The 24,625-nt window shown below is 39.1% G+C and overlaps 1 protein-coding gene across 1 annotated transcript in view; it reads left to right on the top strand.

Moving 5' to 3' along the window:
- Window positions 1-23,106, top strand: part of PRKN (parkin RBR E3 ubiquitin protein ligase) — a 678,920-nt gene extending 655,814 nt beyond the window's left edge. Inside the window, exons 10-12 of the mRNA XM_014266682.3 lie at window positions 6,860-6,946; window positions 18,688-18,805; window positions 21,833-23,106. Coding sequence (XP_014122157.1) covers window positions 6,860-6,946; window positions 18,688-18,805; window positions 21,833-21,942 — 315 coding nt within the window. The 3' untranslated portion in view covers window positions 21,943-23,106. The remainder of the gene's footprint in view (window positions 1-6,859; window positions 6,947-18,687; window positions 18,806-21,832) is intronic.
- The last annotated feature ends 1,519 nt before the right edge of the window (window positions 23,107-24,625 follow it).

The raw sequence follows: 24,625 nt of genomic DNA, 5'->3' as shown, positions 1-24,625 counted from the left end.
CAAAAGCTGCTCAGAGAATGCAGCTGTATTTTTGAAACCATGTTTTGACAGATTGTCATGCTTCTCACAAAAGTTTGATTTTAGCTGAAATATGCATAGTAAATGTGTGTACTTTATTATAAAGGAAAAGACCAAAATTGCTCTGCAAGTACTACTATGCTTTGCAATTGCCTCATATCTGATAAAACTGGTGTCATTAGAAATGAATGCTTTTTGTACTGTGGCATTTATCTTCATTGTAGTATTTGCAGGTTTTTCTGCAAGTGGCAATTGGCAAAGCCCCAAATTCTGAGTAAACATAGCTTCTCCATATGGTAAATACTCTGCTTTTAAAGTTTCCTGCTGTAAGGACAAGAAATATCAAAAGACAGGGTGTGTGGATGATGGTCTCACACTTGGTTCTGGATATAACAAAGTGCCAGAGGCAAAGTCAATCCAATACCTGAGAGGACTGTGACCTTCACAGAGGGCAGGGGGTGATTTTAGTTGACTTTGGGTGGAAATAAATAACAAAGCTCATAGTTTCAGAGCGAAAAATACTCAGTGTGTGTTTATGGAGGTCTGAACTGTCACTAAGATCCAAGTCCTGTCTTACTTGAAAGTCATGCAGCATGGTAAAATCATATTTTGTGAAATCTGGGGTTTGTGGGCTTTTCTAGAAGAAAAAAAAAATCTGTATGTACTTCTCAGTCACTGTAACATCATTTGTACTTTGGAAAGTGCATTTGGAAACCATATTTTTCCAAATGGAGACCCTACAGAGAGACAACTTGGGTCATTCTGTTTGGCACTTCCTGATTGCTTTGATTTCCCATAAGGCATGCTCATATTTTCAATATAAACGTTTGCTCCAGTCAGCAGCCTGTAATTTGACTACAAAAGCTCATTTAGGATTGAAACTTGGTGCCCCATTTTACATATATAAATATTTTACATTTTCAAGTAAGTTTTTTAACCAGAAGTTGATGTTGTCCAGTGAAGATAATTAATTTTTACCTATCCAGTGTTTTGTTTATATTGCTATTTAATAAAACACTCTTCAGGTTAAAAAAGACTAGTTAAAGAAAATCCTGTTATTCTGATAAAGAGCAAACAACTGCACATTTTTTCTATACCATATAATTATTTGATGGTTGGAGCTCAGGGTATTCTGTGTGATTGGTGACTACATAGTTATACTCCTCCATTATATTTTCATTTACAAAAGAGGAGGGTGCAGAAAGCATGAAAATACTTCCCTGATTACCTGTGTTAGGCCAAGTTTTGACCTTATGAAATCAGAATGTGGTTCTTTAGAGGAATGATCTGAGATGGCTGTTGGGGAAGTCCAATGTCTAAAAACTGGAAATCTTCTTCTTTATGTGCTTCTATGTGATCTCAGACAAGTACATTTAGTGTGGATCCTCAGTGGTATTTAGGAACACATATCAACTGAGTTAATATCCTCCAATTTTAGGGATCTGTGGCCCAGGTTTTCTACAAATCAGGCGTCAGTCACTAAAACAGTAATAGCAGTCCTCTGTGGCTTCACTGGCATGCAATGAAGGAGGTTTTCTTACAGTTCCAGGATGTCCTGATGCTGCAGTGATCAAAGCTGTTCAAGTATTTTAGAATACTTATTTTGCTTTGATGTGTAATACATAACCAAACTGGTTAGAAGACTTAAAAATGTCTGTTTAGTTCCATATGTGTCTTAGATTATGCATGACTTCTCTGGGATTCTCTTTAGACTATACTTAGCCTTCTCACATTACAAGAGCACTTAAAGTGCAGTTTCTGGCAGCTCAATAAATAATAGAATTAATACTTGTCAGCTGTGGTTTATTTCAGACCTAGCATGAATTATAATGTAGCACTCTTTTGGTTTGGTTTCAAGTTTGATTTTAGAAGAAGGAGTGAAGTAGACACGTTGAAGGTTGATTTCTTGATGTACTTGTTTTCCTGAGAAAGAAGGTAAAAGTTGTAAGCACTTTTGTTGTATTTTAAATGAAAAGAAGAAAAAAATGAAAGGACATCTGTGTTGCTTTTCTTTGTTCATATAGTTATGGTTTTTAAGAATCTTTGCATTGCTTGCATACTAGTTTTGCTCCAGTACTGATGTAGATGTTGATCCTGCCTGCATTCAGTAGCTTTTAATTTTCACAATTCTTACCAGTAGTGGAGGGTCCAGACAGCCACCACTGAATGAGGGATGATGAAAAGAGAAAAGGTTGAAGAAGTGATCTTTTTAAGATTTTACAAGTCAATATATTCTCACTGACAACAGGTCATAACAGGAGAAACTGATTCATTCTATGGTGAAATTACAGTAATTGCACAAAATCAATTTCTTCAAGTCTTTTTGTATGACTTCAAACTAGAGAATATTCTGATAAGGAATCCTTCACCATATTATATCAATAAAATCTTTCAGTGGGCTGGGTTCCAACTGATGTGGTTGGGGTCTGAGCAGGAGCATTGTCTCATCACTGCCAGGTGATGCAGTATGGATGCCTCATCTTGCTTTGGTCATGAGGATTTAAGAATTGGCAGATCACAGAAAGCAATGTTTTCTGTGAAGAATCTATGCAAAACAGGGTGTTGCTAGCAGCATTTGACAGGGACTGTTATCAAACCTGTCATGATTCAGTACTCAACAGTGATTCAGAAGTATATAAAAAAAACTTTGCTGATGCAGCACAACAATGATACAGATTAGTCAAATACAACTAGCAACATAAACAAGACAATCCTCAGAAAAGTGCAATGAATATGATTTGGGGCTGGGGGAGAGAGGGAGAATGAATGGTTCAACCAGCGAGAAGCTAGGTATCTTAATTACAGTACCTAAGCACCTTCACAGGAAGAAAGTATGGGATACTGAAAGACTCTCTATTTTAGCAGAGAAATACAAACCAGGAAGCAGCGCTGGAAGCTGAAACTAGGAAGAGTCAAAGCAGACATTAGATAAAAAATTTAAAAGTGATTTTGAAGACCCAATGAAACTAGAGTTGAGAGTGCAACTTTCCTCACCTGATGTCTTTAATCTGGTTGTGAATGTTGGCTTTGGAAGGCACACCTCGGCCAAAACATGGTCTGTCTTCAGTACAAAGCCAAGAGTGATAACTGTAGGAGAGAATAAAGGACAGTTCAGATTTCAACATGGATTGCAGAAGGTTGGTAAGAAATCTGGGTATGTGCTTGAGTTTCGCAAGAAGTCCCTAGCAGTGCACCTGCAGTGCTGCAGATTAAACCCTATCTTATGACTGCCTCACTGAAACTTCCCTGCATTCTTCTGTGTAGACAGATGGAAGGAGGTAAGGGTGAAAAAAAAAAAAAGGAATATCTGAGTTGAGTAACTTTAAAAGAAGGGAGCTCAAACTTGAAGCTTTGTGCCGGGAATGGGAGTATTTTATTGAAGTTGGAAGCAAGACGATTTTAATGGCATTACTTATAAGCACTATAGGGAGATATTATCAGAGACCAAAGAAAAGGCATTTGCACTAGGCAAGGGAGAGAATGAGAGCTGTGGTGCTTAATCCAAGGCAAAGCAAATCTTTGAAATGTTGCGAAAAAGGAAATGGTAAAATCTCTACTTCTAAAAACCAAGCAGCATAGCATGCAAATTCATTCTACTCTCAATTCCAAACTTAAAACACTATATATGGCCCAGTCAGGAGTAGCTGAGACTGAAGTTTCATTTTTCATCCTAGTTTTTATTCAGCATCACTACAGACGTCATCCGTGGCATTTGAATTCTGTAGAAGTGACTGGAGTTTGGGAGTTTGGTCTGATTTTATCTTTTGTTTGAATAATCATAACGATAGGAGGATTTTAAAAACAGGATCTGAATCCCTGTTGCGGTTTTTAATACCCCCTATTCTGAGGTCACTGGATTTAGGATTTCTACTTGGGTCTATCTCATACATTTTTACAGATATTCAAAAGCCTGTAATAGCCCACACACAGGTTATATTAATTTCCAGTGCCTAAATCCCTTAAGTGCTTTGGGGATTTCCCTGCTAATCCTCTTTTTAATGCAGGGGTAGGTTTGAACCTTTGGGATTTATTCTTTGTGTTGGTTGTTTTCCAACCAAAGAATCTTTCAAGGGTAACAACGGCAAGTGCTAAATGTGTAAAGACGTAGAAAGTTTATCTGCTGTTTATATTAACACAGCAATCTGCCAGTCTTTTTTTGGCACAAGAAGGAAAAGAAAGTGTAACTATTATTAGTAATTACAGTACTTATAGTAATTTTAAACACTTACTAATATTAAATTTATGCAAAAGTATTAAATCCTGACTGAACATCAAATCCTTTCCTTTCCAAGGGCAAAGTAACCGTATTAATATTAATGAAGCCATAAAATACAAGTTAACTGACAGGATTTTTGCAGTTGCTTACTGCAACTGTATTTTGTTACTGAAAATTTATCATATTTTTCATGTCTGAAAGTAAAAAATGAAAAAAAACTATCACCAACTGCTCTTTGTTGTAAGTGACATGCCTTTCCTTTATGATGCATGCTTTGCCATAAAAAGGGAGTGCTTAATGCATTTCTGTTGGGAGATGCCTATTTATTCTGACAAACTGATCAGCCTCCCGGGTGTTTCTTTGCCACAGAACTGATTCTACATCTCATCCATTATCTAATAGGATGTGAAAAGAGTATCCTGTCTCACAAAAAAAATCAGGCTTTGTTTCATTACAAGGATGTGGCAGGCCCACTCACAGGCTTACTTGCAGGATATACAATTGTTAGTGAAAGGCCCAGTTATACACTCATGAATGTTTCCAATTGGCCTGTGGGGAAAACATTGGTAACATTGGTACTGAGGATCATTTATTTCAAAGGCAAGGATAAAATATGGCCTCTATAATGAGAAAATGCATTTCACGTCTTAAATAGTACTGCAGGAGCTTATGAATTTTATTATTGTAATAAACACCAATGCCATATAAACTAGCCAGCCAGAATGTCTCTGCAAAATATATGTTCTGGTTATTTTTCTTCTCTTTCTTCATTATTTCTCCCTTTACAATGTTTATGAAAGGTTTAAAATTGTGCTTGCATGGGAAAAGAGAGATTGGAGCAAGGAAAGCAAGCTGAGGCATTGTGTGATAAGGCAGTGATAAAGCAAGTGTATACAAAACACTGTCAGACAAATGCTGTCAGTCAGATGTGCTCATAGGGAAATAAAGTCACAAAGGAAAAAGAGAGTAGGATACACAGTAGGAAATTCAATTAAACCCAGGCATAACCTTAAATGTTAAGGAATAACAACTCTTTAAGACCTTAGTTTTCCAGATGGAAACTGTCTACGTGTTTGAGCAGAGATAACACACCTGAAACTTTTGACCATTAATGCCCTGTAAATCGTTGTTGTATTTAAATGATGCTCTATTACAACAATGCAGTCTCCCATACAACACACCCCACAAAAAAGTGCCTTCATTGCAAAGCTGCTTGCTAAGAACCACGAGTGAATTAACAAATCAGTGTTGGTTGAAGTAAAACAAAAGGTTTTAGGTCATTGACAAAATAGAGGAAGAAGTGACACGAAAGCAAACAAGTGATTAGTTTTGATATCTCTAGAAGTCAGAACGCTCACTCCACAGCTCCAGATTTCCCTGCCTTTCTAAATAACAGGATCAATCCTTTTGGACTTGCACTATGCTTCTTTTCATAAAGGGCAGTTACTTTAGCATGACAATAAAATATGATTGTCAGTGCTTCTTGGAAAAGTGAAAATAAAGCTTGAAATAGTTCAAAATGAAAATACAAAAGCTGGAATTACTGGCAGACAAACGTTCTAGTGTCATGTCCTCCTGATATCCTTTATTCATTATATGTGAATGCAGCTCTATATCTAAAAATCAAGGCTGTTTTATAAGTCTTGCTTATAATGCCAGTCAGAGTGGCTTACCACTGAGAGATCTTTCAGAGCCTGGAGTTGCATCAAGACAGCAAAGCTTTAAAACAGCATAAGAGACACCCATTCTATGTTATTGACTTTTCCCTTTACCTGCAAGGACACAGAATTTAATGCAGCATTGATGGGTCAAAGATTTGACACATGTCAAGTCAGATATCTTCATTTTAGAGTTTAGAAAAGCCATCAAACCTGATACATATGAACCACTTTAGGTGGCAGAGGCAGTCAGACAGCTAGGGAGAATTGTTTCACTTATCTGCAAAAGACATTACTTTCAATGAAGCCTTATGTAAAGAAAAATGTTATTTAAGGAGAATAAAATCAGAACAACTGCTAAAAATGCAATAAAGGTCTAGAGGTAGATCCCTAAACCCTGCATTAAATATCCTATCATTGTGTTCTTTCTATGATTTTTTAAACCATCCTATAAAGGTCTATGGCAAGGATATAAGTTCCTAGAAAATGGTATTTCATATGGCCTTTTATGAAGTGGTCATCCCCTAGGAAAGTCAGCAATAGTTTTCTATAGAGAAGGCATTTAATTCAGAACTATGAATAGACTATTTCCATTAGCAAACACTATACAGCAGAACAGCTTTTTTCAGCTATTACCCTTCTTCTATAAATAGATTTCACAGGAGGAAAAGCACACCCATAAACTATCTAGTATGACTTTATGTCCCTAAATGGACCATGTTGCAAAATCTCATATTTTAATAATGGCATTTGCATTACTCCACTGATAAAATGTATAATAATAACAGCAAAATTGTTGTGTTAATGATCAGAGTGTATAATAAGATGCATAATTAGGAGGATTATGGGAATTTAATAGGAAGAGAAGGGCAAGGGATAATCTATTGTATGACTCTTCATGATTGTAACCTGCTGTCTATGTCCCTAATGTGTTTTTATGACTGGCATGCTTTGGTTTGTTTCCCAGTCCGTGTTCTGCCGAGAATGTAAAGAAGAATTCCATGAAGGGGAATGCAACTCTCTCCTCAGCCCACCAGGAGCCATGGCCCAGAAGGTATGGATCTCACAACTCCTGATCGTTATCCCTGGCCCAGCCAGAGTGACATTTGTCAACTGGATTCTAATTATAATCCTAAGCAAAAGCAATTATGTTAGTGCTGAATTACTCCAGCCGTCGGAGTTGCCGAATTGGCTTTGCGGTGGATTTCAGCCTCTTTGATTGATAGAGCAGCCGAGTTCTGTCAGGAAAACACAGGGCTCTGCCATCAGTTGATAAAGAAAAGGCCTTCCCAGTGGGCTTCTAGGGTTGTCTCTATTCAATGTGAACACTTTTGAAAGGCTTTATATAGTCTTTCTGCCTTTCAGTTTATTTTCAATGCATCAGTCAGAAAATCATGAGGGTTTGGCCCGAATAACAGGGCTTTTTTACAGCCTATGCAGCCTATTGGTAATTTATGTTTTAGCTTACAGAAATAAAAAAATATATTGTTTAGGCTGGAAGTTGTTAGATGATAATTATTCTAGGTTGCTTCATAATTTTGTAGCTATTGTAGCTATAGACCTGGAGAGGAAATAGTTTTTCTCTCTTGGCATTTGTCTTTGTTTGAGATTCAAGTTTTTCTTGAAATAAATAAAATGTGTAAACCACAGTCTTTCCAAGAAAAAAAAAGAGGGAGAGAGAGTGAAAGACCAGAAAACATATCCCCTAAATATCTCACAGCTTGATGCCCAAGCTGCACTCCTAGGAAGCAGAAAACTGGTATTCAGATATCTGGCAGATTTGATGCTAAGAAGAAACTCAAACCCTGAGCCTCCACACAGTCCAATGTGGCAGATAAAGGTTTGTGGGCAGGTGCTGACGAGGGCTTGCATCCAGCCAGCTCTCAGGGAGGTGTGCCAAGCTCCTGTGACTGCCTGCAGGCAGGCTCTGTCTGAGGCTGGCTTCTGGGGCCTCACTGAACACAGACTGACAGGGAGCTGAAATTCTCTTCTGAGGCTTTGCCATGTGCTACCTGGAGATGGTTCATATGCCATACTTTGCAAACCTTGCACTAGGTCATGACCTGTGTAGAGATTCTTCTCTTTAACCTTTCTTAGTGAAGCTCTTCTAATTTATAAAAAGAATTAGCATTAGTTGAGGCAGAATGAAACAGCCTGTATCCTCATAGTCAGTCAGGGTATCTACCTCTGTTGACCTGGAACATGTGTTTTGTATCAGACCCAAAATCCATCTACTTTCACAGCCTCTAGTGATTTGTGATGTACATGTGGTATTTTATGTTTAGTAGCTATCGGCGTTTTTTTTTTCTCCATGGGTTTGTGCAACCCATTTTTGAAGCCATATGTATATATAATAAGGAGATTTGCAGCTTAGCTGCCCTCCACGAAGAACAGTGTCATTTCATTTGCAATAGCCTTAGAGCAGTCTTCTGATTCTCATTCACATTTATATAAAAAAACAAAGCAACTTCAACAAAGACATTGAGAGATGCTTAAAGCATTCAACAGCCTAGTAAAGCAGGAGACCAAGGCTCAATGTCTTACCTGAATTAAACTGAACTATAACTTGAATACATCTCAACATGAACAGAGAGCTCTATATATTCTATATAAGTATATAGTTACTTATGCTTGGAGTTTTGCCTCGAGTACTGAAAATATCATGGCATGTAAAAAGTTAATTCAACAATGTTGGCTCTGTGAAAGCTAGAGTTCATGTAATTTTTATCTTCTAAGGCAGAAATAAATATATACCAGGAAGAATCAGAATACCATAAGAAGGAATTTATTTTAAATATTTGAATATTGCCGTTGCTTTTCCTTATAACAATGGGAGCACTTCACCCATCTGATTCAATCTCCCAGCACATGAATTTCACCCAGTCAGACCTGTTAACTTAGCAATGTTGACTGCTGTTGCAGTTCTAGTGTCACGTGAATGTTCTTGCTGTTCCTGAAAAATGTCCTGCACTCGCAAGGAACTGTTTCCAGAACAGCTAAATGATGGTACCAGAATAACTCTTGCACCTATACAAATCAGGTGCCGTGCACAGACAAGACCACAGACTAAGCAGGATTCATTGAGACTCCAGTCTAAGCTGAAGTTAATTTATTTGGGTCCGTCTCCTCTTCCCCTCAGAAGCTGAGAGCGGCACTAATGAAACATCTCCACGAGGCGGTGCTGTGCCACTGAAGGAATGTTTTCCCTCGTTTTCCTCAGCCAGGAGAGCAAGGCCAGAGGCAGCAGAAGCAGGGTGAGGGCAGGGGCTGCTGAGATGCTGCTTTCACTGCCCGGCATCCCTGCAGAGCCACCCTGCGCTCAGGGCTCCCGAACCGGGCACACTGACCATTCCGGGGCATGTATGGAGAGCAGGGCCTGTGAGACAGTTTCCATCTCTTTCCCTGAAATCGGTGTAAACATTTATCCAGTGTGCTTTCAGGCTGTCTATTCACTTGGCATCGCCTGCCAGGTGCATAGGTCTGTGTGTCAGATCGAACTTGCTGTAATTGTAGTGCTTGGTGAGGCAGTGAGAAGGTTTGTTTTATTTTTGTCCATGGTCTGTTTCAAGGTAGGAATTGAAAAAACCCACTTCCAGGGCTGTCTCCGACTCATGCAATTTGGCTCCTTTCTGGATCCTTTCCATATCATTTATTTTATCAAGACATTTTATTGCCACTACTTCTGCCAATCGAATTTAAGAATCAAACACACACACTGCCATTAAACTGTTCCTCTCTAGAAGAGATGCAGGATACACAATCAGTTTCAGGGAATTACATCCAATAAGAAAAATGCAGGGTTTGCTTTAGCCTCTAGTAGCTGTGGTAGTGGAAGGGCCTTCTCTTGCCTTCACATTTCTGCAAATGCCTGCATGTCTCTGGTGTTCAGCAATATGAAACACTGTGGACAGGTTCAGGCCTAATTCAGCGTGACAGAGGTGAACATGGAGGAGCACGAGGAGTGTGACAGGTGAAAGAAAAACCAAGAAGGAGAGTTCTGGCACAGGAATTGGGTGACCAGTAGTGGATGGCAGCAGGAAGAGCTGTGGTGGCACTCCATGCAGCTCTCCTAAGGTGTGTCAGGGCACTGCAAGGGCTGTCTGCTTCCTGGGGACTTTCCATGTGTCAGGGCAGAGCCTGAGGACAGGGATGAGCCAAAATGGTGGAAGGTGGGTCCACAGGTGGCCTATGACTGAGCTGGGCAGGGATGTGGGGAGCTGGAGACAGGCCATGCTGCAGTGTCACCAGGCAGTGACATGGGTTCCTGGGCCATGAACAGGATGCAGGGATTAGCAGGGGATTGGGACAGCAAGGTCTGATGGTACCCTCAGAGCCTGACACCAGTTTGGGAAGACTTGGAGAAAGAGAGCCCCCAAAAGAAGAGATAGAGCCTGATACAGAGGAATTTGAGTATCCATGAAAGCCAAGAGCTGACTGGAGGGATTGTAACCCAGAAGCTCCAGAAAGAGGAAAAGAAAGAGAGAGGTGAAATGACGTGGCACAGCTATGAAAGTCCAGGAAACATAAACGGTGGTGGTGAAATGGACCTGTGCTTGGGCAGATGTCAAAAGGAGGGAGGAGGAAGCCTGAGGTGCAGAGAGGGGAGTGTAGCTGGTGGGTCTGTGACGGAGGGCAGAGAAGGATGGAAGGAGCAATGGGGTGAGTTGGCAGGAGGAAGGAAGAGAGCGGCCATGATTGCAGGAGATAGGAGGGATGAAGCAGGTGCCACATGTGCATCTCTGAAAGCCTATTCCAAATGAAGGAGTTGGAAGCTTTAGGGAAGCTAAATGGCATTACTTGCTGCTTGGGGTAAAAGGCAAACTCAGCAGCAAGCGTGCAGAGAGCAGCCCAGCTTTAACTACTGGCATATCCTGACCTTTCAGATCTGTGCACAGATATTGCATGGCCCATTGGGAAGGATAAAATGTTCTATTTCTGCTGAAATGCCTACTTTTAGCCCAGATAGACCATTGGAAGCTTATCTTAAACATTTACCTACTGGTGCAGGACTGATTATTTCCCATCTTAGTGTGTAAATTACATTATTTCAGGGAAAATAAAATTTATCTGTGGCAATGTCAGTTGGGAAGCTTTGTTTTAAAACCATTGCTGCCTCCTGGAGCTGTTTGAACTTTGGGATGACAGAAGAAATCATATTTGATGAATTAAAAGGCACAGTGTGCATGATGGAATCAATGACACAGTAAAGGTGACTCCAGCCAGATTTAGGTTTAGAAATAACCACATAGTCCCTGCAATGTACACCACAAAACCAAGCTTCCTGGCCTCTTTTAACCTCACACACAGACAGTCTGTGCTGGTGGGGAATCTAGCCATAAACCAGCTTCCTCTGTAAGTCCCCACCTTAACATTAGCCCAGCTTTCCTAGCACAAACCTTTCTAGATGGTTTTCCAGTTACAAGGATAAGCAATGCACCTTCTTGCTCACTAGCAACTGCACAATAAAATGTAGCCACGTATTAGATTTGAACTTTTTCAGAGTAGCTCCCAGGATGGTTTCGGTGCTGGGCATGTTGATGAGGAAGCTGGTTTATGGCAAGGTAAACTGTAATAGCAATGACACTGATGTAAAAGTGGTGCCCAGGTGAGCAGAATATGGGGCACTGAGTCATAAATGTTGGGGGGGGGGGAAGGTAACACAACCTGGATGAAATGTGTTATTAAAAAGTATGTTTTAGAGTTGGTTCTGTGGACAAACTTTCTCCAAGAAGCTGCTGATTATCTTGTCCCAAGAAACTCCTTAAAAATCCTGTCAGAACATTCCTAGTCTTAGTCCAAGCCTTAATTCCAGCTAATCAGAGAAGGAGTCTGTTATAGCAAGTCTGGCCCTGCAATCCATGCAATCCAGTAAAATCCTTCTCTAAGTATTCATCTTTAGCTGCTGATGCAGCTAAAACTTCTTACCCATTTTTCTCACACAGGTTAGAGACTAAGTGGTGTAAATTTCTGCCATTTTGTTACATGGAAAATCTCATTACCTGCTAAAGGTGTTCATTTCAGACCATGTTCACTGTATATGCAAACTAAAAAATGTATTGCTGGTTTTATCAAAGTCTTAGCTTGTCAGTGAAGTAATTTTAGCCCATTTACAATAACACTAGGACTTGCAGTTCAAATCATAGTTAAAATAAAGGATATGCAGACTTTCTGGTAACACTCATTTCACTGGTGTTATTTTTAAACTTCCACTCCTTCCCTGGGTTCTAGGCTCAATAGCTGCAGTCTGGAATGGACTGGTGTAGTGAATCCTTTTTTCAGAAGGAGCATGATGCTGATATTGAAGGATTTTTTTCTTTCCTTCTTATTCTATAATCTGCTTGGAGTCAGTCTTGTTTGTTAGCTGACTCCTTCTCTGACGCACAAGCCAATGTTGGTGTGTTTTATCCAAGTTGGTTATGCCTTTGATCTCTCTGTTGTCCTCAAGACTTTTTACCCATTCTTCAAGGGTATTTGTATTTGGGTAAATGACCACTTGAGTGTGGTTTATAATGTTGGGGCCTCCCATATCATCCTGTGCCTCTGCTTTCAAGGCTTCTTCTATCATCCCATGCTGTTACTCCTTTGCACAGCATTTTATTGTAGGGTCAGAGACAGTTTGTTCTGACTGATAGTACCTATAATGGTCATTCCTGCCTGTAAGTTACAAAAATACATTAACTGTTGAACCATGCAATAATACAAAAATTGTACAAAAGCAAAAGCAGAACAGGAGAATAGTCACCAGGTGATTCAATAACATCTGTCACAGGCTAAATCAAATCTGTAGGCATGCCAAGTTCATATAAAGCTTGACGGGTCCTGAGGCTCATGGTGCTGGCACAAAGGCTGTGGTCTCTTACAATAAATGGCAATACCATTTTTACTGAGGCATAAAGATACATGTTTTATACCTTCATCTACAGTCTTTTCCAGTGTAAATTTATAGCTAGTGCTGTAAAACTTGACTTCAACTCCATTCTTATCCTGTGGGACACTGCCTGTCCTGGCTGTAGCCCTAAGCTGGAGGCCTTTGTCACCAAATCCCAAAGCCCTTCCCAGACCCACCACCTTCAAATCAAACCTCAGCTGTTCCTTGTTTGGATCTCAGCCCTCACAGTCCTCAGGTAGCTAACATAGGATCCAGGTAATAGCTCTATTGTTCTGTAGCTGGCAGTATAAATTTATCCAGCACCACTGTCAGGCCAGGAACACATCAGACCTAACCAAAAGCAGAGCAGTCAGCTGAGTCAGGGCAAACCTGACCCTCTTCATCAGCACACACTTCCAGGGCTGCCCTCTAACCAGAGTTTCTGGGCTCAAACCTGACTCAGGCATGATTCTCAGGTGAACAATTGGCTCCAAGCAGACCCATAGGATCACTTCACAGATGTGTTTTTTGCTGCACAGGTGCAAACATAAAGGCACATTCATTTGCTCGTGCAGACACATCCAGGAAAGCCTGTCACAGCACCTGGCATGCTGCTGAAGGCTGTTGGAATGTAGCTCCTGGAAAAGCTCCCAGCTCATCTTTTCCTCCCATTGCCTCCTGTGTGCAGGTCTCAGAGTTGACAGCAGGGGGTATGAAATGCTCAGGTATTGTCTGCCGGGCTTCCTTCTCCATCGTGGAACAACACATACTAACCTCCCATGCTGTAGATTTCCAGCAAGCATGTAGGGTTGTGAAGCCTGGTCTCTCACCAGTTAATGATAATGATAAATATAAATGCTAACCACAAAAACCATTAATTATTTCCCTGCATTTTAGTGAAAGGAAAAGCTACTGAAAAAGTTCATTGTACATAGTATCTTTCAATGAGTCCTGAGTCACAGTATGAAATGCAAAACATCTATTATTAGGCCATTGGTTGTTTTGGGTTTTTTTCCCATCAGGTAAATTTTAAAAAATAAATAAAACATGACTGTACAAGGAATGGCACACCTAGCTTGATCTCTAAAATATCTTAAACAACTGAAAAGTAAACTGAGGCTCAGGGTTTTAGTATTTGGTATACTCACAATGTCAAGCTCAGGACATTTCAACCCATAGGTGCCTAATTAAAGGAGCAAGAAAAATAACTATGACCGGGAAATATCCTGTAAAATTAATCTCTGTGTTATAAATAAAGATGCACCAGAGGAAATCTGAGAATAGGTCTTAACTTTCTGTCTAATGAGAAGTAGATGATAACTATATAGAGAGAATTTTAGCTTTCCTATTTTGGGCAGCAATAAAGTAAAAAAGATGTGACAGACTGCTTTTGTTTATGAGGTTAAGCTGACAGTCATTTTCAGCAGTGTTGCCACTTACGAGAGGAAGGCATGTTCTTTGTTCTGCTCATGGAAAACAGTTATATAAGAATGACCTGTATTAGATTAGATTTTCTGCTTTAGATCAATGCAAATTCAATATTCACCATCTACCTGAATTTAATTCATTATATGAATGGCTGCAACACACAGAGTGAGAACATTGGTGTGCAGTGTTACCAACCAGAGCACTCTTTCTTGTATCCAATATAATACCCTGTGTATATCAATTTGATTTTAACTAGTTGCTGTCATCACAAAGCAGCTCTTTCATTTTATGACAGAATTCCCTAGGCACACTAGATAAATTGGCTCACACAAAGCTGCTTCATGTGGATTTAACAGGATCATTGTAGTACTGGCACCTCTATTTTTCCTGTGTGTGAAACATAATCTCATTGAATTAATAACTTTTCTATTCCTTATCTATAGCCACATTTTACTGTTTTGAATTAGCCTCAATCTGTCTCTAAAATAGAGTAATAGTCCCATAGCTATTCACACCTTGCTTTGTGAGATTTTTACTCTAAATGGCTCAAGTAATCCATTTTCTTCCAAAACCCTCTAGCCTATCTAGTGCCCTGGACACCTGCTATTTTTACCCCCTGCAGTAAAAGGCACCAATAAGCATAACAGTATGGTAATTCGTGTGATCATGTTCATAAAACAGCCTTGTTGAAGCCAAGAAGACACAATAAATTTAAGTTGGACTGTCACCATCCATTGTAGATCAGTCTTCAACAGCTGAGGCTGCTTTTGCTTAGAGCTCTAGCTCTAGTGGGCTGTGTTAACCTAAATATTATGGTGGGATGAACATTGCTCATGCACAACGAATTAATCTTTGTCTTCCTTTCAAATGCTTTCAAGTATGCATAGCTTTTCTCACATTCTTGTTAGAAAATGACTAATACTTCCTGTTTTGAGACATCTAAACCCTTTTAAAATTCTGTATTTCACACGAAGTGAGATAATTTTATATATTTCTATTACCCTAAATAAAAAGCTTATTTTTGCAAGTAAAATTCTCTTAAAACCAAGCATTTCTGACCAAAAGCAAATGTATTTTGGATTTAAAAAAAGCTTCACTAGGATACATTTTTTTAAAGTTATGCATGACCAGCTTTTTTGTTTATCAGGGAGAGATGAAGCACCAAGGGCAAACAAACAGGAATACAGAAATTACATCCACTTAAAGCAAAGCACAAAGAAGGTTAACAGTTGCATATTCTATTCTGAATTAAGGGTCTTCAATTTTGAGATGTTGTCTATACCAGGCAAAATAAGCATGATCATTAAAGTGTGCTAACATAAGGCAGTATATAATTCAGTGGATGTCAAAATTTAACACTATGTATCTAAGACCTCCAGTATTTTGAACAAGGAGCTTTGCCATGAATGTTTTTAATCTAGATGGTTCGGCTTAGTTGCTGTCTGCGAACACCTTCTTCATTTGCTTCAGTGTGGTTCTACTGACAGGTCAATGTGTACTCTGTCACCTGAAAGAGATGCTGCTCTAAGAAGGACACTTTATTTCTATTTCAAGATACTTTTTGTCCCTGCAGATCTCTTTCCAGTACTGCATGATATTGATTAACTGCAAGGAAAGCATTCCACCTACATGGTTTTGTATTGTTGTATGGTCCTTGGCAGTCTCTGTGGTCTCTTTATCCCTGTCAGTTTTTCCAAAAGATTCAGCATAGGAACAGGAGTAAATCTATGTCCTTCAGGATGACCCAGAGATAATAAGACAACTTTTTGCTCCTGTCTCCCTAAGAGAATACTGAAGGGGGGATATTGAATAGTGCTTACAACATCTCTTTCTGTAGCTTGCTGTTATTTACGGGTATTCATTCCTGGTCATAATATGCAGCACAGTTAAGAATCAAAAACAAAATATTCATAAAGTGGCATGGATTAAATCTAGTAACTTTTCCATAGTGCTGGGACAAATGTTCCATACTAACTGGGGAACAAGGGCACATTGTGTTGAGTGAGCATCAGAAGTGATCCAAGTCCCCTGTCCTCAGCAAACTGACATGTGATGCACGCCTGGAGCATCTCTGAGCTTCTTATCCAAGACCAGGCAGAACAGCCAAAGTTAGAGACCCTTCTGCTTGACAGACCTAGGCCATTTTCAGTGAGGTTAGGTTTGCTAGTTTAGGATGTAAGAACATAATTTAAATAGACACAGGTAATGAAGAATTGCCATACACCTTTTCTTTATTGTTGGAAGAAAAAATGCAGATAAATATATGTGCGCTTGCCATTACTGGGTGTGGAGCACTAAATAAAGCACATGAGCACTGAAGGCTTATGGATCTGGATGGTATGATTTATTCACTGAATCAGGGACTCCATCACTGTGCCATTTCTCTGCATTTGGTTCATGCAGCAGGAAGTTTTTAACATAGCATTCAGCAAGGCTGGGCATAGGGGGGGTGTTTCACCTCTAATGGGCTGAAATATCATGCTGCTGCATCTAGTTCATACTAGAATTTTTGCAATGGAAAATACTAAAAATAATAATTCACTGCTGTTTTCAGCAATTTGTTCTTGGTGAGCTGCATGTGTGTGGCTAGAAGTTGCTTCTTTTAGTTATTCCTAGGGTTTCCCAATTTTGTTTGCAGAACTAAGACGAAAAATTTTTATACAAATAAAGTTAGCAATTTGGTATGTGAAATTTTATCTCAGTGTCCTTTGCTATTAGATCACAACAAAGACATGAAGATGGAGAAAAAAGTGTTTTGCAAGTACTAAAAAACACTTGCAAATTGGACTATTTGAGAAAACAGCTAGTGTGAAGCTCATCTGGACTGATCACAAAAATTTATAATACTTCTGGTCTTCTCATTTAGTGCTTCTGAAAAGAATAGCAATGTTTTATCACTGCTGTAGTGATTTTCAACTGTACGCATGCTAAGCAATGAGCTCCCATTAAAATGAGATATCATCTTATTTCTGTCACAGGGGAAACTGAGCCCCAGGTCAAGTGTTCTCCCCTCTCCCACTCTGCCTCTCGGAGCTGGCTCAGATTGCTTGCAAAAGTCATCCTTCCCTAAGGATGTAGGTGTTGAAAAATCAATACTAGATTATGTTCTTTGCTATTAGCCTGAGCAGCTTTTTCTATTTCCCAGAAGTTTCTAATGTGCTGTTGTATAGAGGTCATCTTTCTGCCGAATTGCTGAATAATCCAGCAGGGTGCAGGGCTGAGTTCCCTCTCTACAAGCAGAGAGACAAGAGTAAAAGTCACTTCTAGGATACAGATAAGAAGACTTCATTCACTTCTGTCACCTCTACATCAAAAAGCAAATCGGAGAATCTTAAGGAGCAACAAAAGACATTCACAGACTGAGGAGACTGGTGTAGGTTGTAAAATAAATAATGGCAAACATATTATTGATGTTTCCTGATTAAAAGAAGGCAGTGTGGGGTTTTTTTGTTTTGTGTTTTGGTTTGCTTTTCATTAAATGCATATTGCAATGGCCACTAGATGAGCTGGAAATAAATTTCTGCAGATGTTGGTCTTTGTTATTCCATTTTAACTGAGGTCATTTCAGCCAGGAATGAAATCGAGGCACTACTCACTCTCTACTCTGTTTTATCAATACTAAATGACCAGAATTCAAGTGGCATTATGGCTTTGGTGCATTGCTTAAAGTTGGGCCTTTTTCTGTCTTACTAGAAATAAATATATTAAAAATTATCTATAAAAATAAATATAAAAGTCTATCCACATAAAAGCCTATAAGTATTTAGAAGGTATACACTAAGTTACAGGAATTGTTATAAATTAAATAGTTTTGTTTAAGTTCATAATTTTCCCATATGCTTGAATAAAACCATATTATGAATGGAGAGAGCAGAGCTTCAAGGTTGGAACCTACATGCATTGTTTATAGGTACTGTTCACATGGTTGCCAACCTTCTGTGATGGAAATGACCCAAGGCACTGCCATCTCTTTTGTCCTTGTACTATCATTTTTGGTAGGAAGCAGCCAAATAGGCCACTTGTGTAGATTATGTAATTTTGTCACAGTCATAAATAGGACAAACACAGGAGTCCCTTTTATAGTCCTCATGATGACTTTTTCCTTCTGTGTCATTCTGAGCATTTCATTACTCGGGTTTTTTTGCTTTTTTTACAAAATTTTTGTTTATTCTTTGTGCTTGTTATATTTGTGTAGGGTTACATTGGAATGAAACTCAGACCTCCAATACAACAGAGTACTTTATTATGAAAAACGATTTCCCTCCAGGCACCCCACCATCCTGCATTACCAAGTGTTGCACTTCCTTGGTGTTTTTGTTTTTCTTTCAAGAAGGGCTTTAACCCCTGAAGCAGAATCACACCTGTGGTGTCTAAGATGCGATATTGTCAGCCAGGTTCACCTGACTCCTCCTTTGCCTTCCCTTTTGCTGTACCTGTCTTGGTGCATTTGCAGTATGGTTTGATGCCCCAATGAGTGTTCTCTCTCTCTCTCTTTGCAGGGGTTTGTAGTTGATGAACATGCAGCCATGCAAGCTCGATGGGAAGAAGCATCTAGAGAAACAATCAAGAAGACAACCAAGCCATGCCCCAACTGCAATATTCCAGTAGAAAAAAATGGTAAGTTTATTAGATATCTTCTACTTACCTCTCTTAAAATTCATTTTACAGTATAAACACATGAATGTGCAGGTGTACATATGCATAATATTATTCCAAAAGGGGGAGAGCACAAAAAGCTTGAATAATTCCTTATGTCACCTTAACTAAATTATCTTGAAAATGCTAACTAAATCACTCAGTTCTAAAACCACTAATTAAGTCTCACAAAACGTCCAGCTATTTTTTAGGTGAGGGAAATGGGGCATTGGATGTAGCATTCATATGACTGGATATCCAGCTCGTTATCCAGACTTTCCATTGTCACTGGGCAAAATAGACATTTGTAGGGTAAAACTCATCTCCTGATGAAGCAGAACATATGTAGGCCAGAAAATCACACCTAAAAGTGGGGTGTGAAGAATTAATCCTGCTTTAGATGTCTACACAGTATAAGGCTGAATTTGGGTGAGATTAATCCCAACCCAGCCACATGCCTACAGTAGAAAAGCAAGTTAGAGGAAGCAACATGAGTCCTGATAAACAGTTTGCATTAATCAGTGCTTACCATGTAGGAAGAAAAGTTATCTGCTGGCATTGGGATGTTTAAAATTAAGAACAGGAATGGTAAATAGGCTGTAATTTATAGGTTAATATTGTTCCAAGACTTAATTGTATTTATGTTAATTAATAAAAATATATTAACATGATTGCCTAAATATTATACAAATACTTAGCGGGTGCTTCCCAGTCTTGTGGCATTCACATGGGACACTGAAAACGCCAAATAAGGAACTATGAAGTGCAAGGGGAGAATATTTTAAGCAGTGACACTACAAAAATATTGCTGGGGAAGAAATAGGACAAAATCCTGAAATCTGGGGTTTGATGAAAGAAAAGGGAGTTGGCAGATGGAAAGTGGGAGACACCTTCAAGCACAGGAAGCAGAAGGAAAGAAAGCTTGAATTGAAGAGTGGGAATGTGAGACAAGATTTGGCATAGCGTGGAGAGCAAGGTGGGCAGCAGAAGAGAAATAACAGAGGCCTAGGTCAAAAACTTATTTACAGATTTGTAGAACAGACTGAAAACCAGAAGTTTTAATCTGATTAGAAATAGACAAATTATAATGGTGACTATTTATATTCAGGAGTTTGTGCATTGTCAAACAAAACCCCCTTTTGCTTAGGCTTGAAGGAATGGTAAGACCTTTACTTTCTCTTAGATTCTGAGCACCCTACTTTAGTTGCCCTGCTTCGAGCAGAGTTTTGGATTGGATGTTCCCTTACGGGACCTTCCCACCTCAGTGATTCTGTCATTTTGCAAACAAAATCACGAAGCCTAAAAAGTGCAGTGTTTGCCTTCTTCTTTGGTCATGAGTACTGCACATGCCAGCTTCTAGGCTGCCATTTGTAAACTTAAAGAAACACTTCAGAGCTGCCTAAGTACAGCTGCTGTCAAGAGACTGACAACTGTATCCTGATGTCTGTCAGCAGTCCTCATTTGGGAGGAGTACACTGACTCCACATGGGAGAATAATTCTGCTTTCCTTCCCTGTATTCTGTGGACAATGTCTTTTACAAGGGACAGTGACAATGCCAATAACTTTTCTGTAATAGCCCACATAAACTTCAGGCATTGTAGAATATTTCTGAATGCCAGTAACTTTCCTGTAATACCTGAAGTGAAAGAGAGAAACACTTTCCCACACCGAAGGCCGCAGTCTGAGTGAGTTCAAACACACATCCATGTCTCTCAGAGAGCTGCTGTACTCACAGAGCTGAAGGTCCCATTGCTTGAGGCACTCTCCACTCTTGACTGCTGATCTCAGCTGCCATGCAGCAGAGAATAACAAGATTTATGCAGCTCAACGGGGAGGGCACACGTTTTACAGAAGGCACTCCATGGATTTGGATCCTGCCCTAGGACTCAGATGAGTTTTATCCAGTGATGGCTTAATACAAACTGCAAGAGAGGACTGGATGTATACTTTAAATAAACTGGAACATGGAGGCTGGCCATTTGTATGTTTACATTTAAATAACATAAAAATCTTTCTGGCACATTGCCTTTCTTACACAAAGATATAAACTGACAAACAGACCTTGCTATCACAAGTGGTTTTCTCTCTTTGTCAGGTGAAGCAGACAGGCCTATTTTAACAAACCAATTTTTGTTTATTTTTGCCTTCTGAGAAACATTCTGGAGTGGCATTTTTAAAAACATGGTGTAAGGGCAGCAGCTCATACAGTAGGGAACACACACTCCCTGTACCTCCCATCACCATTTGGAGTCAAACCAAGATGACATTTCAGCATTTCTTCATGCTTTTCTCTCCGTTTGAATTATACAAAAGATCTCTTTGTGTGGTAAGCAACATAATTTCAGTTTGAAGTGTAGTTCTGTAATGACCTTTGACAATGTTAATGTTTATATATTACAAAATAAACTTTTGATCAAGGTTATGAGCAGAGAAATTAAAGCTGCACTCGTGGTGTGGAGAAGTAAGAAATCCAAAATACAAAAAAACATTTATATGATCAAAAGGCTCCTTCAGATACTAAAAAGATCAAATCAACTTGAATCACTAATGTCATTTTTATGTAATCAGCAGTCAGAAACCAAAGTCTGTATCTCCTGATTTACCAACTTGCAAATCTTTGAATCCAAATTCAAAAAAGGATTTAATTTTGTTTATCTTCTGGCTCACAGCTGGACTAGTGTACAGTAACCTTGAGGAATAATCCAGGACTGCTTTGAAAGGCCCCAGACTATAATCTCTTTTCACTATCCCTAGCACAGTCTTTTTCAATTTCCTCCTACCCCTGCAGTCCCTCAAGTGAGAAATGCACATTAAAGCCCAATAAAGAGGAGGAGCAGGCTTTAGATAGCCTAGAGAGATATTATTTGGGTTTGTACTTTTCTTTTATTAAATAATTTACTTAGTTGGTAAATTAGTGTCTAAGAAAGTTGGTTTTAATGCTCTTAATTGTTGATTAACATCTCTAAGTGTTTTCCAAGTACCAAAGCCATTCTGTTGCTCTTTTGCAGGTGGCTGCATGCACATGAAATGTCCTCGCCCTCAGTGCAGGTTTGAGTGGTGCTGGAACTGTGGCCTGGAGTGGAACAGAACCTGCATGGGAGATCATTGGTTTGAGTAGCAGGGCTGAGGCCAGTCTGTGCTGCTGCTAAAGCTTGTTTTTATCAGGCTCAAATTCTGAACCATTTGCTTAAACAAAAATCCCAGTGATTTTAGGGACACAGAGTTCAGAAGCTGGCCTAGTTTGTTGGCTTTTTGCTTTATTGCATATGCAATCATACCAAAATCACATTGAAGTTATGCCAAGGCTTTTAAATCCACTAAGTTAAAAGAACAATTGTTTTAATGGACAGACTTGCTCATCGCGGTACAAAGAGAGGAAAATTACAACTTTTTGAAGTTGTGCAGTCTATCAACATGGACACTTGGCAGGTTTACCATGAGGAACCTTACTTGACATTTATAGTCAGGAATCCATAATTCTTGCAAAAGGGAGCAGCCTGCATGTGTGTGAGCATCAAGGAGGGTGAAAGATGTTTCCTGCATCATCTGCTTTTTTTCTTTCACCACTTCTTCACTCATTCAGCACAATTTTTGATTTCAAGGCAGTATTTCTTAACAGCATTTTTGGCAGAGGGAAGGCTGTGGCTCCTTAGTGTTTTCTCAGGGCTTCTTCCTAACAGGCTTTCTGCAGGGGTTTTGCTTTCAAATGAAATTTTCATGGAAACACCCAGCTTTATGCCACACTTGTGCTTGTGTATTTGTGATATACAACACAAAGCCAGCCTGCCTACTCATTATAGACTTTGTTACCATGGGAGGATTAGCTAAGGGTGCAGTTTCAGCCCTGTCCATGGCTGTTGGTGCAGTGGTGACTGGACCCAATTATGTGTTGTGCAAGCTACACTCACAGGGCTTCATTTTTCTTGTACTTATGGAATGCTTTGGACGTGGCAAAGTGAAGCAGGAGGAGAGTTCTCAGGGCTTTTCTCTACCATGATTCTTCTAAATTGAAATAGAATATGGGTATGATTCTGAAAATACATTTATTGTTCCAATGGTGTGGGGCAGAGAGACAGCTTCATTTTTCAATGTTAACACAGTATGTAAAGTTTAATAGCATTTCCAAGTCTGAACAATTTTACTGTTTGTGATCTTTACATTGATGTTTTACTCTGAAATGAAATGGGTAATGTCCACATCCAACACACCATGTAAGGATTTGCACAGTTTAGTTCTGGAAAAAAACGCACAATAAATAAAGAGGTCAAATTTTTAAACTTTATTTCTTTTTTTGTTTTTTTTTTTTAATACAAAGTAAGTGAGTACAAAAATACTGAGTGGGTCATGCATTGCCTTGACTGATTCAAACTCCCAGCTGAGAGGCAAGCCCTTTGATCAAGACATAATGTTAGCACAACATAAGTTCCATAACCATGGTCTTCTTTTATCAAGTTTGAACTAATATTTTGTATGTCATGACTGTAGAGTCCTGAAAATATGGGTGGGTCTCATATCAGTGCAGAGCATGAAGCTTGAGGCATGAAAAAAATCCCAGGCTCACTAGAAAAAAATGTCCAATTGCTAAAACCAGTGGAATATTCATCTGTCTAAACCATAAATGACATTAAAAGTGTGAGGAAACAAAAGAATGAAGGCATGAAGTACCAAAAATGAGAGAATAAACTGGTAGAATTAAGAAAATGAGAAAGAACAGAAAGGGCAATGAGAAAACAATGGACATTTCCTAAAGGTAATTTTCCTGTTTGGCACTGCTGAACTAAAACTTATGCAGGAGTAGCTACAATGAAGTGTAGGAATGCACTTGAATGCTGCAATGTAGCTCATTTAAGTATTTTGTCTTAACAGGGGTATTTTACTGTGAGTTCTGATTATCTCATTATTTGATTTTTCCTCTATCTGGGTCTGTTTTATAATTTATATGGCTAGTTTCCAACAGGCTAGGGGAAAAGTAACAATGCTTAATTTTACTTTTACCATGTGTTACATGGGAGTTCATCACTGATTCATCATCATATTCATTCAAAAGCATTCAGAATCAAAGTCTGAATCTCTTTTTTTTTTGTGACTTTCTCATATAGAAAGAAGTTATTCACTAAAAGGCAGTTTCACTGAGTTAGAGCCTGACTTAACATATTAATGTTTAAATTGTTACATAGAAATGTGATTTATGCCCATGGATCAGGGTCCATTGAAGTCAATGGACTACAGAGCAGCTCCTGTATTTCCTTCTGGCCTGGGAAGGGCATGGCAGGCATGAGTCATAAGGCCAGAATAGAAACACCTCCTTCTTGGAAGAACTGGTGAGAGAACAGGGTTATGAGCATTCATCTGCGACGTAAGCAAGGGCAGGAAAGGAGAATAAAGAAAGGAGTTGCAGCATTGACTCAAGGTTGTATCACACAGTCCAGATTTTGCACTCTGCCAAAAACAAATGTGTATTCTGAGGAATTTCACAGAACATGTCTTGATCTTCTCCGTGTTAATATTATATGTCTCCATGCATACATGCCCAAACTTTGAGATGGTAAAGGGTGTTAATCCAATTTCTCTTTAAGATTCTCATAGTTTTCACTATTTAAAGGGCATGAAAATTCAGGATTAAGGCTCTGCTGACACTGTAAGAATGCTGGAATTCCTATAAAGATGTGTGAATTGAACCTAAAATGTCCTACACTGGTAAACTTGGTTTTTTTTTGCATGGAAAGTGCTGTTTAAAAAAATGTATTTAAATGTTTTGAAAAAAATCCAATTTATTTTGCAATTTGACACAAACAGAACAG

This window comes from Zonotrichia albicollis, chromosome 3 (genome assembly GCF_047830755.1).
Source record: "Zonotrichia albicollis isolate bZonAlb1 chromosome 3, bZonAlb1.hap1, whole genome shotgun sequence".
Classification (NCBI taxonomy): Eukaryota; Metazoa; Chordata; class Aves; order Passeriformes; family Passerellidae; genus Zonotrichia; species Zonotrichia albicollis.
This window is presented reverse-complemented; position numbering and strand designations above follow the sequence as displayed.